Here is a 15,629-nt window from a genome sequence, read left to right as displayed (position 1 = left end):
ACTGTCAATTTCTTATTATGAATGTTAATCACTTTCAAAAAAACAACCCAAGACCAATCATTTCTACATAGTATGTACATACCTGCTCATCTGACACTGAATTTCCATTAATATCTGAAGAGGGACTTATTCTATCACAAGGAAGGTTATCGTCAGACACATCAGTATTATAACCACTACCAGTTGGAGAATCTGAAGAATTATTTGATGCAAGCAATCCACCTCGCTCCGTATCTCTTGATTTACCCATGACTCCAAACGTATTATACAGTACTGCTCCAGATTGTCTTCCTCCTATAAAAGCACACACACGAAGACTGTAAATGTTTGTCGTGCATAAACTTCCGTAAGTTACGTCCCATTAAAAAGATATGCCCTTAAGAAGAGAAACACATATTATTTTGGTTAAACAAGGTGCATTGCCATTTTACACAACAATTTATCACCACAATTTTTATAGAACAATTCAAGAGCTAGTTGTAGAGCTTGATAGTTTGTTCCAAGCAGAGGAAGAGTACACACACGAAGACTGTTTTTAAACACTATTTCCTGAAAAGAATAACTTGGGTGACAGAAAATACATACACATTGGGTTTTTTTCTTTTTCAAGCTAGCTTTCTTCCCCCAAAGCAAAACTCTGGCCCTATATGCAGACACTTACTGTGGGTACAATTGCAAGGTCATTTAAGCAATCAGTGAAAGCATCAATTTCTACCTTCACTTTAAGTTCAGAAACTGCTGAAATTGGTTTATATAGAATTATTTCATATGCTGTTATAAGTGGCACTGATTGATTGCTAAAAGTTCCTTTACTGTAAAATCTACTATGTAATATAATTTATTTACGATAGACATGTACTATTTAGTATCACCTATATTCAGCAATTTCTAATCACATAATTGCTAAACTAGAAGACCTAGCAACAGAATTGTTAGCAGTTTCATAAAGCAAAATAATACAAAGCCTAGATAAGCCTTACCTTTTATAGTTAAATTTTCAATTCCACACTCAAACATTATCCAACCCCACTTCTCTTGACTAGGACCAATTCGAGTTACATCTGGTACAGCTTGTTGATCTGTTTCATCCACAAAAGCAAACTCATCCAACTCTTCCAAAGTAAAAAGAACTTTTGATTTCCCAAAAGGAATAGCTGTTATTGCACAAGTTCCAATATCTGCGAAAACAAACGTATTTACCACTTTGTTACAAAATGAAAAAAAAACTTTACATCTTCAAATAGCTCTCTGAATTTTACAGGGTTTTGGGAGTGTTGCCCCTTTAGCATTCGTCAATGAGCAGGGGAGAACGAAAGAAAAAAATAAAATTGAAGTACAAGCAAGAAAAAAAGCAGCATAGTTTATGAAGTCTAAAAACCTCCCTCCTGGTATGTTAATATGGGCAGAGTAATTTCTAAATTTGGAAAAACACGGACCGAGCAACACAAAGTTAAAGCTTCAAGACATTCCCAATCCTAACACATCTGCCTCCTTCATCTTTTTGTAGAGTCATGGTTCCGAAGACATGTACAAACAAGCTCTTCAGATTTTTATCTGAAACTGGCAATTGGCCTGAAATTACTTTACCAAAAAAGAAAAAAAATCCTAAAAAATACCTAAGGTTTAATACCAACAAATGACAGTGATACTGACAACGTTCTTGGATAATATGTTTTAGTAGAAATGCATTTGGTATTAACTATAGCATACTTGAAGGATATTTAGAAATAAAGTTCTAATTTTAATTCAAAGACTGCTTCTTGGTTGGAAGCATGTCTATCTCTGGGTTGGGGAGATGTAAAGCGCGAAGTCTCACTAATTCCTAAGAAAATACAGACTCAAGCAGTTTTTAATTCATTATGATCTTTGCTGTCTAAGATTCAGGAGGATACTATGGCACCTTGACTTCTTTGATGTTAGGATGTAGCTTAAATATAAATCCTTTCTTCTAGTGACATTTCCGAAGGAACATTTTAAATAATTTTATAACTATTGCCTATTAACTCGCACACAGAGCTAAATGTCAAACATCTGGGGAAAAGAACTACACTGAGTCAATTTATATCCCTTCCAATCCTACTTTCTGCCCCCAACTTACAACTGCAATCACTTTTGAAATATACGTGAAATGCTAAGATCCCTAGAAAGACATTTCTCAAACCTTTTAAATAGAAGGTGATGAATTTTCTTGGTTAGAATTCAAAAATTACTTGGCCTTCTTGAATGTCTGCAGCATATCTAACACAGGACACTACTGCTAAGATTCCACCCATAACTAGGTAAAAATGGAGTTAACCACTTTAATGTTCTCTTATTGCTTTTGTTTTCCTCCAATTTCCTTTGCTCACTCATCTTTGCACAGCTGTGGGTTTTTTGTTTGTTTTTTTTGTTTGTTTGTGTGTTTTTTAATCATACATGTTTTAGAGAGCACTTCCTCCTGTCCTAAAGATTCCTATTCTTTAATGGACAGGGTAAAACACAGCACTAACTGGTATAGATTCCATCAAAATTCTATCCATTTTAACAAAAATGGCCTCTACTTTTGGTCATCTTTTCCAGGTTAGCTTTTTCAGGATCAGGAGTTATAGCAGCTGAATTTGAGTCATAGCCTCTTGAAGGAATTTCCTTAACACAAACAGGAAGGAAGACCATTGAGATGATCTCATTTTCAATTTTATAGTTGCTATAGTTAAAAATCTATAGCTTGTCATGCTGAAATTGCCAATACAACAAGCACATCATACCTCTCTTGAAATTGTTAGAAAGTAGTAAGAAAGCAAATAAGCATAATTCATTCCCTGCATCAGGCGACAAAAAATGGTAGCTGAAAAGAGATCAGCTGGGAGGAAGGGAGCCCAGGCCTGAAATTTTACCAGTGCATGTCAATATTTACAATGCAACCCATCTGCCACACAAATTGCTCAGAAGTTCGTCTTGATAGTTTTCACTCTGCCTACATTTAAATCTAGCACTTTAGTAAAATAACAGCAAATAATTCAGAGTAACTATCCTAAACTCCTTTTTAGAGTATCTGCAAAACTCCAGGTTCAAGTGTCTTTTAATCTGTGTCGATAAAAACCCCCACAACCAAACTAGAAGACCGAGGCCAACTATAACCACTTGCTTCTATGAAAACTGTCATTTATACCATTTAGTATAAATGTCTTACCTGTTGTATCAAGTCTTACCTGTTGTATCAAGCCCTCTAAGTTGCCCATGAACACGATGGATGTTCAGTTTAGCAGCAATTTCTTTTCCTTTTTCTGCTCCAGCATTGGATCTCAGTGAGCCAGAAGACTGGGGCTGCATTTTACTGGTTTGGATGTAACGATCAAATGTGACAGAATTCCTCCCAGTTTCTGCATTGTTTGAAGTCTCCTCAACTATACCCCTTTGAATATAAGGAAGGAAAAACAATTAAGTAAATCTCAGATAGACATATTTCATTTGATTATTTTTGTTTAAAATTTCAAGTGACATCAGCATAGCAGTGTTAAAAAGAATTCTTTGTAAGATAGAAGATACATATGCTTTGGTAGAAAAATACTGAAAAAATTAATTTTATCCTGCATGACATATAAGCAAGAAAGAGTTAAAACTGAAGTTCCAAAATTATTCTGGAAGGGTTCCTCCACTTCTTAAAGAAACTGCAATTCTAATTAGTTATTGGATGTTAATTTATAAAACACAGAAGACACATTTCATTGCTTAACTCAGTTGTGACAACTTTTTCAACTACTCTTCAGAACTGCAAAAAATTGGCACCACTGTAAGTCTTTTGACTAACTTGATAAGAAAGAACCATAAATAGCGATATGCATTATTCTTACCTATTCATACGAACTTGCGTGGCAATTCTATCGAAACACAAAGCTACTAATGAAACATGAGTCACGGTTTTGCCAGAAGAAACCCCTGGGGATTCATCAACAGACGCTTGTAGTAAACACAGGTTCACCTATATGTAAAATTTCCCCGAAGAGTAAAGAAATTTAGAAAAACATGTTATATTGTATCAGAAATTAGTGATGTATACATAATCTTGTCTTATACTACTCAGTAAAATGAAAAAAATAACAGATAAAACCATCACACCTAGAAGATGTAAAAACATAATTTAAAGACATGACAGTCAGTTATCCCTATAGTGGTTGTTATTTAACTTGCACGCATACCATCGTAAAATTGAGCAGCTCCAAAACAGTCTGTCCTGTTCAAAACATTAGTTATCTAGCACAAATGCATAGCTTCACTTAAGCTTTTGGAGAACTAATAGGGATGCAAAATGAGGGTAATTTGTGAGGCCCATGTCTACTAATAAGCTAAACAAAAAGTTGTTACCTTTGGTACAGTAACGTTGGCCTGAAGACCTTTAATCGTCACATTATCCTGCTTAAGTGAGAGATTGGTCTGTGCTGGTCCCTGGTTTGTTGTTCCTGTAGTGGTAGTGTCTATTTTTGTTCCTCTAATATCCTGCTTCGAAGACAACTTGGAGGAGGGAAAAAATAATTTATTCTCACTGAAACTCAGAGCTGCTAAGCTAAAGAGTAACAGGACAGTTTATCAGCACTGAAGCAGCAAGACATTCTGACTTCATTTAGAGCACACCACCATGATTTCTAGAACAAGGACTGTGGCACTTACAGATACGGTAGGTTTAGAATGGCATTGCTACCCTTATGGATCTGCGATAAACATTCTAATGACCAGATTTCAGCTGAAAGTTTGAGCTCTACATATATAAGTTATACAGAACAACTTATTATGAAGTAAATAATTAGTGTCTGTTACACCGTGAAGTCTAAGAAATTATAAAATATAGATATAGTCGTTAACTTGGACAGAAAGAACTAATTCTGTAGAACTACCATACAATACCTTTCAAGCTAAATTAATTTTTTAAGGTATCAGATAAACTGCAAAGAAAACACATGCACTTTCACAGCTTAGTTTGAACTTTCCTCTACCTCACAGAGACTCTCCCTAACTGCTGTAAAATAATAAATGATGTATTGCTGATATGAACATAATACATAAAAATATTAGTTACAGTAATTTCTAAGAACAGAATGTATGATCTCATGCAAATCACTGCAGCTACTGACTAGACCATCCAAAACAATAACTTTGATCCGGTAAGAGAGATTTCTGGCCACTGAAAAACAGTATATAACAGTTGATTATAAAAATGCACATACACTAAGCACAAGATAAAAATAAGTATGTATTCCAAATTACTATAGCATTTAGCTACTATATCTCAAAACACTGAACTCAATTAAAACTTTTTCTGTGTAAAATATAGAAAACAACATTCTTGCAATTCTTTGTGCATTTTTCTTGTTCCCTCTCTTACATTTTCTGAGAAGCTTGTTTTGCTGTTCTGTACAGCATCTCGAAGAACTTTGCAGTGCAGATCATCAACGATTGCTGCTGGGTGTCGAGAGCTAGCACAATGTACCATTGCTTCTATATACCTGTGAGAGGAAACAAGCCCACAACAGACCATTTAAACTTCCAGTTTCACACCACACACTGTCAATAATGTTTAATTAACACTACAGAGAGAAAAATTAAGCACTGACAGACATAAAGGGCACTTCCCAGGTCAACATAACATTCTTCTAGCTTCTTCATGGGAAATACAGAATTACATTCACTGGCTACAAGGCCCTACTGTTCTATCAGTCACATTATTCAGTCCTTTTACTTACCTTTGCTGAACAAAACAGCTTTGATTTTAGATAATTTTTAGCATAATTAACATTGCAGTAATAACAATAAACTTAATTACCTATCCAGTGCCTCTGCTACAAGAGGAGTCAGAACTACATCTACAGTTCCTTTTACTTCTACTATTGCCGTTGTCCGTGTCTGGAAGACAGGGTGATCCAATGTCCATTCTTCTGTTATTGTTTCATCATCTGTATTTTCTGCAGACTTCTTTTCCAAAGGAGTATAAGGTGTACTAAACAAGTCAAATACATATTAATAATCTAGGTTTGTAAAAGAAACACAAAAGTATCCTGATATCATTTTAATTCTTCATAAAATGCATATAACGGCAGGTTTCTTCTACCGCATAGCTTAGAAAGCACACAAATATAATCCCAGAGCAAGGCCCTTCCCTAGATTCAAGTTCAGCTTATGGGAATGCAAGGGACACTTGACACAAGCACCTCCCAAATTAATTTAAATTAAGTTGCAATTCATAATCTTGAAAACATACGGGTAAAATCATTTAATGCTTTCATGCTGTACATTCTTTTTGACCAAAACCAAACATTTTATGATAGAATACTCTGTTCTAAAATAGATCTGTACTGAAAACTACCACTACAAATCAAATTTTGGAAGGGCTAGCAAGAGCCAAAATATTCAACAAGAGTATCAGGAAAATCCTACTCTTCAAAAATATTCTGATTATGTTATGCAGTATTCAACTTACTTAGATGTTGATCCTGTAAGCTGCATGCCTCTGTCCAGTAACGAATTAGCTGTGAGACCCTGTTTAACAATCTAAGATAAAAGTGCAAAGAAATTTATTACATTCCTTCTATATATGAAAAAAATACCCAAGGAAACTTCAAATAAAGATTCTCCTTACAGTTTTTTTCTTAAAAGAATCCCTCATGCAGGTTCTTCAATACGGTAAACAGAAACTCCTAGGTTTATTTCTTTTATATGATTTGCGAGATCAGATTATGAAGTTCTCAGATAGATAAATAGTGACTAATTGCTTTAAAAAAAAGACTCCAAATACTAATCTACAAAAGGCTTGCATGAACACAAAGCTTTTGCTGCAAAGTGATAGCAAATTAAATTCCAGAACTTAGACACCTATTTTCTATCATGTCATCTCCATTATTTTTCATATATTTCATTTCAGCTCCTTCCTTAAGTATGCATGCTCATATCACATACCTCATGACGAATAAAAAAAAGCCCAAACTTTTACAAAAATCACTTGCTAAATCTATGAGTTTTAACTTTACTGTGAAGTAAAGCATTTACAGCCTAGATTATACTTTATCAGTATTAAATGTACTGCTACTGAAGTTCTATAAAACATATATTTTAAACAAAACTCAAATATCTTTCAGCTGCATATCATTCAACAAGCAGCATTTTTAAGTGCAATAATTCAGAACACACATCTTATCCACACAATACTAACTCCATCTTTTCTTTTCCACAACCTCCCAGCCACATAGCCCATGATCTGAAGTCAGAAACCCAAGTTATTCCTTAACTAAAAGTAAAGCAGTTTCAAGTTTCTCGTAGCTTTATTTATGCAACAGGTGTACTAAGCAATTTTAACTTGTTTTGAATTCTTATTCCTTTCTCTACTCCTTCTTCCTCCATCTTCCATACCTTAAAAGTTGGGACAGAAAGTTGCTCAAAAGATGATGAACTTTCTTCACTCGTTGGCGTGTCAAGGTCTAAAGGGCGATGTAATGAGGATTTTGAAGTTCTTTTATTAGTTGGATGCTTTACTGACCAGTTGATCACCTGGAACTGTGTAAGGTAATTTTGGTAACATGCCATTACAGGCTGCTGGGAAGTTATTTGCTCACTTTCCACAGTCTTCTCAGATTCCATGATGTACATGTTCTCAGCATGCTCATCTTCTCCTCCCAGAGCCGAAACAAATGAAGCCTGTGAAGGATGAGTCTTAATTGGCAATGTTTTAACATCTTGACTAATTTCTCCATGGATTGTGCTTGTTAAGGGCCCTTCCACACTGTGATAAATAGACCCTCTACTATATTCAATTTTCTGAGCTTGCTTTTTTCTCTTCTTCCTCCCTGGATAGGTTCCTGGACCTTCATCACTACTTATTGGCTCAAACTCTTCTGCTGCAGAAAAATAAGCTTCGCTATCAGCCATTGACATACTGGAATCCATTGAGCGATACTGGTGAAATGAGTTTGAATCTGCAGATGGAGTATATGGAAAAGAACCAAAGCTCCTCCTCTGCTTTGGGGAGTCCAAGACATTCTCATCACTGCGAGACACATCGCTGCTGAACTGCACACCAACTGGAACAGGCTGCTTGTCTCCGTAGAAGGCTGCTGTGAGGCTCTTGGTGCTCCCGAGCCGGGTGGAGCACACAGACGCTTGCCTTTTCAGTGGAGACCTCAGGGGAGACTGACCAACAGGCCTTTCCTGGTTGCCAGGGGATGCAGGGCTGCCCTCTGCACCCTCAACTGCAACACTGGAAATAAAAATTAAAAGTTCATTTGCTTATTTTATTATTAATGCTTGTCTTTTTACATTATAGGAGCTGTCAAATGCTTCAGTGATTCCGTGACTTTCTATTAGCATAGCAATTATTTTCATAATGCTGATTACAAACTAAATTCTGCCACTTGTTAGTCCACTTGTCTACACATACCTATACATACACAGACATACACATACATAGACAACGTAAAAACACTAACGGCAAGTGCTGTTGTGTTACATGCTGAATTTTCTACCCAGATCAGGTAATCATTCCCTATTAGGGATCCAAATTTGCATTCAAACTAGGAAATGCATTTCAGCAGTACCATTAGAAAATAACCAACACTTCATAAATTGCTAAATATAAGGGTTTTTTCTGTCATAATGTGTTCAAGAGTCAAATTATACTTCTACCTGGGCAGAGACTACTAACCTTCCATGACCATCTTCCCTTTTTGTACCAGGCAAGAACTCCTTCTGTCCCAAGTGATCCTCAGTAGTTGACGATGGGCTGTCCTTCTCACCTGCAAGCAAGGGGAGTGCAGCACTAGAACTGCTCGTTTCCTCCGAAGATGATGAGGAGCTATGGGAGCGCAATGGCACTTGTAGGCTTAGATGTTGTGCTTTCCTTTCTATTTCTATACCCATTGATCTGCAATCCCAATCTTTTCGTTTTACACCATTTGCTTTACCTAGGATCAGAAACAGAAAAGAAAAACTGAACATCTGATAACACAACTACAATGGTCTCTTCCTTGCCCACTGAAATAAAAATCGTTATCAAATAAAAGCCCTAGTTTTGAAATGCATACGCATACTAGCATGTTGTACTAACAAAAATTAATAAAGTCATAGCAGCAAAACATCAAATTGTCTTGGTAGACTGCTTTCTATATAAGTAGAACAGGTGCAAGTCAAAAACCTTCTTTTTACTCAGAAAGGAGTTGCCTGTTAATATAAGAATTCAGCATATGAAAGCTTGCTCGCTACTATCAAGCTACTGTCTGCTCTCACAAGTATCGCCCATGCCCATGGCAAGCCTGTTCCAGTTGACGTGCATTGGCCCATGGTCTCATGGGCCCATGCCACTACAGGACCTGCTGTACAAGAGTGCAAGTACTACTCATTAACCAGAATCAGAAAGACTAATACTAGCAATAAATACTAATGTGCAGTTAAGAAATTATACTTTTGGGCAAAATAGAGTAAAATTACAGTACAATACATTCTCACCATCTAAAATTTTAGGAATCTCCTTAGTAATTATCCATTCTCCTGGCTGCAGTAAAGACTGTCCATAAAACATATCTGATTCTGCACTTGTACTTGAGAAAGCAGAGCTGCTTGAAGGTGTCAGCTCCTCAAGTTTGAAAAAATCTAGTCCTGTTAACGTGCCACCGAAGAATCGACAACCACCAAGACAGCCACACTTGTTCTTGCTTCTCTTATTCCTCAAATTATCATCAGGCCACAAAAACCACAACCTACACAAAGGCAGAAAAACAGAAAACAGAATAAAAACATGACCGCATCAGCCTGAGTACATTTAAATTCAGTGAATACAAGACTAAAAGATATCCCTTCTTATACATGAGCTCCTATTTCACCCAGCATGAAACGAGTAAGTAAGATTTGTATCTGAAACACAGATGTAAGATGTAAAATGAAGGATAAGCTCCAGAAAGGAGCAAATCACAAATGTATATGCAGTGCTCAGGCAACTGTGCTCAGGCACAGATCACGCCCACCTGCCGCAATACACACTAATAGTAGCAACCCTTTCTCTCAGCACAGAGGCAAGCACTGCAAACACACTCCACACTGCTGTATGTTGCTTATGCCAGAGGCAATTGCTCTCCGGAGAGACACACAAATCACAGTTACACCAGGCACCTTATTCACAGCTGCTCATCAGCTTGCTCAGGACTCTTTAAGGACTGTTTTCAGTCCAGCCTGAGAACAAAGGACAAATTCGATTCCCTCCTCTCCCTGATCTTCATTTTGGGGGATAAGGGAAAGCAGAAGGAAAAGTAAGTTTTGCCAAAAATGATACGATTTTGTATAGTCCAAGCATATTCAAACCACCAACCTCATAGCTAAGCATTCAACATACTTGAAAAAAATTACAAGAAATTGTAATCTATGTAAGCAAAAAAAGCAAAAACCAAAGTTCCATCTTTATATGAATGCATTAACTTACACCCCCCAAAAAACTTAAATGCATCTCCTTCAATCGTATCTCTTACCTCTTAGTTCGGTTATCATGCGTTTCTAAGAAATGTCTCTGCACTTCATGTTTAGAAGGATGATCTGCAGCTAAAGCGATGTCAGCAGTGATGAGCCCCAAGTTGACAGAGCCAGCTTCCAGCCAATATGCCCTCCTTAATATTGGCTGAAGACTAGTTCTGCAATTGTTCACCTGCTCAACATATTGCCTCAGTTGAAAGTCTTGAATAGCAGCGCTTATACCTTCTCCAACAGACTGGTTGTGGAGGTTGCAGTTTGCAATACGTATAGCACCCATCTGAAAACATGATTTAAAACACAGACTCCAATTAGTCATGAGCGAAACAAAAGAAAGAGTAGCTTTAAACCAGTTAACACACTACCTACTACATTCCGGAAAGATCGCAGTAAACTATTCACTCCAAAAAAGACAGAGAACCAGTTTTATATGCAAGCATGTGCACACACACACAAAAGAAGGCAAGCTTAGAAATTAGTTTCAGCCCGTTTTTAAATAACAAAAATAAAATCTCTACTTAGGAGTCTCCTTTTGTAAAGGGATCAAAAAAGAAAGCTCAACTTTGGACAGATGTTGTAATGAACCTTTAAAAAAATTCAATCATTATTAAATTCTTCACTGTCATCTAAGAACCAAGAAAACCGGAACTTTCAAAACCTGATATATGATTTGGTATGTGTCATTCTATGTCCTTGGACTAAAACATCAATTATATACTTTGAATACAAAGCAGTATTAACTCTACAATTAATAAATACCTCAATGAGACAACCATATTAACACTGCAAAACTCAAGAAATTCCAGATCCTACACCTTCACTGAGATCCATATGAATTGTGTTATAGTAGCCCTTATATGATAACAGTCTATTTCTTGTACTGGCGTAACTCCAGTAGTTTTGTTGAACCAAACAGGAGGCTGCCCCTCTCCTATGAAAAGCATGGTACTGGCAGGAACCAACCGCCTCCAAAAAGGAACCAGAAGTTCTTGCTTTACCCCTGCACTTAGCTGTGGAAATTGCTCACTGTACAACTAACCCACCTGCCCATACAGTATCGGTCCTCCCCGACACTGGTATACACTAATAAGAGATGACATAGCCCAGCCACACATGTTTAGTCTTCAAACTTCAAAGAATCTGAAGACATTGGACCAAGTTTCCTGCACAGCTTGAGTCCTCTCCAAAAAGTCACCATGAAGTACCTGAAATTTCAGATCGAGTTTTCAAACTTTTCACAGGGAAAAGGAGGAAAGCTGAAAAAGAACCTGGCCATGGAAGAGCTACCCACAGGGTTAATATTAAATTATTACTTCTCATTTCTGTTACAGACTATAAAGGAGCACTGGAAACCTTTTTTTTTTTTTTTAAATTAAAATGAAACACATTCAGGATATAATCTTCTAGAGTGGTTCAGGTTATTAAGCTGCCTTTGAAAATACTGTCATTCATATTTATGTCTGCAAACACAGTTAATATTTGTGATTGTGCTTTTTAATATTGGACTCAAAAGAATTTGGAGACTCAAATGCATTTTTTTTACTGCCACAAGGTAGCAAGCCATTTAAATGGCAAGACACCATGTCATTAAAAAATGTCTAAAATAATTACTGCTTTCAGTTAGATTCTTGCTCATAATGTGAAGCTGTCCCCACAACCTTACATGTTAAGTCTACCTTTTAAAACCAAATTTATTAATGAACAGCACAACTACTAGTCACTTATACCAGCATAGCACTTTTCTCCTTTTCTGTTGTTACCATAATTCAGTTGTGTCTCAACTTATATTTTGCTACATTGAGTATCCAGTTTTCTCTTGTATGATAGGATAATGGAGAGAATATCAGCTCTTATCTGCACATCCTTTTTTTAACGGAGGATATGCCATGCAGTATTCTAGATTCAGTCAGGCAGTGGCACTAACGCTTCTCCCATCTCTTCCAAAGATATATCTTAATTCAAACAGCTGTATCACACAAGACGATCATGAGTTATCAAGCATTGACTTGTACGCAATCCATATCAATCATTTCCAGTTGCTGAGTTACTGACTTACAGCACAAGTTTTCATTAGCTTTCAGGTACAGACATTGAGATTTATATTGCCCAATGTTTTCTTAAATTTTTCACACCAATCCTGCAGCTTCCACTCTTATTTTGGCAGACATTCACTCCTCCTTACCATTTTCCAAGATCATTAATGGAATTACTAAGCAGAAGCCAAATTGACCTACTGCTGGCCCAGTCCAAGCCAACCTTTTATCACTTAAAGTTTCAGAAATTCTGTTTAGTCCATTACATGTAAGCAAGCAATAAATTCAGGTAGCTATTCTATCAAAAAAATACAAAGAACTCTATTGGCAAAGAAGTATTTTAATTCCCGTTAAGATAAATATTTTTACCTTTATATTGGTGGCACAGCCATGTTCTACCACATACAAGTCTGCTCCATCCATGGCTAAGCGTGTCATAGTGTACTTTAAGTCATCAGATGTTGGGCATGGCCCAGGGACACAGTTCATCTGAAGAAAAAGGGAAAAAAAGAAAAAAGATTTAAATGTACATTAGGAGTTTTAGTCTAATTTGTGCTTATCCTTTTATGTTCTGCTTAACAGAGGGCTAAAACTAGGGCAATAAAAAGTTACTTATTCTACGCTATCAACATCAGTATGAGATGGGGTGTTTCTGTGCTGAGGTTCATTTTCACTACAGCATGTTTACTTCTTCTGTCCAGCAACGTCAGGGGACCAAGTTGGCTCTCCTGGCTTCCACCAGCAAAAGGCAAATTAAGTCTCCTAATAGAGAACATCACAAAAACTGGAACAAAACAAGGAGGATGTCGAGAGATGAAATCCAGGATTCATACTTAATATATGGCAAGCCTCCTTTGGTCTTCAAGTGACCATGCACATGGATTCCAAGAGACAAGCACCAAAAGCAGAATCCACAACGACATGATGGTTGAGTAAGAGTCCCGTGTTTTAAAAAAAAAAAAAAAAAAAAAAAAAAAAAAAAAGGGTGCATGGAGCTATGAGCTGTCAGCTTAAGTCTCCCACCAAAGCACTGTTTCATCAACAGAGGATATGGGATGAAAAAGTAGCATTGAAAGGTGCCAGGGGCACGAGAGGAAGTATGACCGTTGTCTCTTAAGGGACACTGGAGCATGCTCTTTGGCTTTTAACTGCCACAGTAGAGGTAAGAAACTAGGCATGACTTCTGTGGATACCATTTCTCGAAATAATTCATAGAGCACAAAAACATTGTGCATCTCTACAGGAAAATCCAGAGAGAATCACTACTCTTTCTGAAATGTAATTAGCTATAATTTATCAAAGGGAATATCCAATCTGACTACATATTCCATGCATCTTGATAACTTTAAGGCTGGATTTCTAAACTGTTCCAAAGAACCTGTGCAAATATAGCAAGCAATTAGACAGATGAAAGGTTACCTTAGAGTCACAAAACCGACGATCAATTCCATGCTGGCATATTACTACAGATTTTGGCCTTTCCAGTTCAAACTCCCGGCACACCACATGAAATACAAAGGTCTGCCCCCATTCCAGAAGACATGCAAGCTGTAAGCAAATAACAACAGGTTGTCTGACAGTAAGTATGCAAAATGAGCTGTCGGTATTTGACAGAGTACTGAAGAACATCACCAAAGGCTGGGAGGTGAGCAGGAGTAAAAACAAACAAAAGACCCCACCATAACATTCTGGCTGCATTACCTTGCTTACACATAGGCTATTTCCTGTGTATATTCCAAGATAGATTTTTATTTTTGTATGTGCCACAACATGCAAGTCTCTGTAGTTTTTCATGGATAACGCTGTGATGTTAAATAATTTTCTAAATTATTTCTTAATGTAAGGAAAAAGCTTTTGCTATTACGGTCAACTGAGAACTTCACTGTAAAGACAGAGCTCCCCTTATTTTACCTAAAAAAAATATATATATACCTCAAAATACTGTATTACCATTCATAATTTAAATGTCAGGCTTCCTTGTATATAAGGAACAAAGTTACATTTAGAAAGCATAGGAGAAAACTGGCTAAACAGAACACTGCTGAATCTCACCGGACATAGTAATTACCCTATTGTTGATTTAAATCTTTTATATAGTTAGCTCATTCATAAAGGAAATGATTCATGACCGTCTGTCTCTATTATGAGAGGGAAATGGGTTTTCTTTGGCTAGCCAAAGGAAAGGGCACTTAAAATCAGCAGTAATTTAACTGGAATTTAATATAGCTATGACTGTCCTGCACAAAATCTCTCCTCCTCCCTTTAGTGTTGTCCCTTCACAAATTCTTGCAGTACATCACACTATGGGAAGAAAAAAGCCAATGACCCTGAAAGAGCAAATTCAAGTTCTGCTCCATAGCAGTGCTGACAACAAAGGAATAAAATAAAATTAAAACCTGTATGAAGCATACAATTGAGGGGACGAAAATCCTTAAGATGCATCGAGCATTTTAGAAATGTTCTCTAACCTTAGAGTACTTTGAATCAACTAGGTTTAATTTTGAAGCATAGAGCAGTGGAGTAAATACTATAGCTTATCTAAACCAGTGGTAGCATTTTGGGAAATACTGCCACAAAAGTCTCGAGCATGAAAATATATCTTTCAATTTACTGAAATTTCTTGTATGCCTTATTTTGATTTTATTTGCTGCAGAAGTCTCCTAATGAAATATGCGTTTAATCCTAGAAAATAATGCCAATTTTTAGAGGAACAAGAGAATGTAGAAGTGTCTTCAAAAAATTAAAAAAATAAATAAATAAATCAAACAGTAACTTCTAAATAGAATTTATGTAATTTTCTCATGTCTCAGAATACACTGACAAAGCAACCTTTTTGAAGATCTGGCAACCCACAACAGAAATAAATCAAAGTGATCTGCCTATCATATACTCGGAGCCATTATTATATCTAAATATAAAAGTAACATAAATGGCAAAACTAAAAGGAGTTAGTGCTAAGACTGACCTAAGAAAATCCAACGCTGTGAAAGCAAACTATGTTCCAGTGGGACCAAGCATCAGAATTTATGCAGTGAGCAGCATGACTGAGCTACCAGCTACTCTCCTGCTGAGGCCCACCCGTACTACGTTCCCACAAATTTTCGTTTGTCTCCTACTTTAGAA

General features: G+C 36.6%; 1 protein-coding gene across 15 annotated transcripts in view; it reads right to left on the bottom strand.

Moving 5' to 3' along the window:
• The window catches only part of BLTP1 (bridge-like lipid transfer protein family member 1), a 125,459-nt gene that overhangs the window by 62,609 nt on the left and 47,221 nt on the right, over positions 1 to 15,629 (bottom strand). For 14 of the 15 annotated variants that reach the window (XM_082316198.1, XM_082316206.1, XM_082316211.1 and 11 more), the window contains 14 exons: positions 13,926 to 14,054; positions 12,876 to 12,995; positions 10,476 to 10,753; positions 9,463 to 9,713; positions 8,663 to 8,921; positions 7,375 to 8,218; positions 6,449 to 6,519; positions 5,795 to 5,968; positions 5,357 to 5,477; positions 4,342 to 4,488; positions 3,831 to 3,958; positions 3,189 to 3,391; positions 981 to 1,178; positions 83 to 294 (listed from right to left, as the gene is read on the bottom strand). In XM_082316198.1, the coding sequence (XP_082172324.1) occupies positions 83 to 294; positions 981 to 1,178; positions 3,189 to 3,391; positions 3,831 to 3,958; positions 4,342 to 4,488; positions 5,357 to 5,477; positions 5,795 to 5,968; positions 6,449 to 6,519; positions 7,375 to 8,218; positions 8,663 to 8,921; positions 9,463 to 9,713; positions 10,476 to 10,753; positions 12,876 to 12,995; positions 13,926 to 14,054 (3,135 nt within the window). Of the gene's footprint in view, positions 1 to 82; positions 295 to 980; positions 1,179 to 3,188; positions 3,392 to 3,830; positions 3,959 to 4,341; positions 4,489 to 5,356; positions 5,478 to 5,794; positions 5,969 to 6,448; positions 6,520 to 7,374; positions 8,219 to 8,662; positions 8,922 to 9,462; positions 9,714 to 10,475; positions 10,754 to 11,516; positions 11,674 to 12,875; positions 12,996 to 13,925; positions 14,055 to 15,629 lie in introns of those variants that run through there. The other variant, XM_082316204.1, reaches the window with a different exon arrangement.

The sequence above is a fragment of the Platalea leucorodia genome, assembly GCF_965183815.1.
Source record: "Platalea leucorodia genome assembly, chromosome: 6".
Classification (NCBI taxonomy): domain Eukaryota; kingdom Metazoa; phylum Chordata; class Aves; order Pelecaniformes; family Threskiornithidae; genus Platalea; species Platalea leucorodia.
The sequence above is the reverse complement of the archived record's forward strand: the minus strand, read 5'-3'. Positions and strand labels throughout refer to the sequence as shown.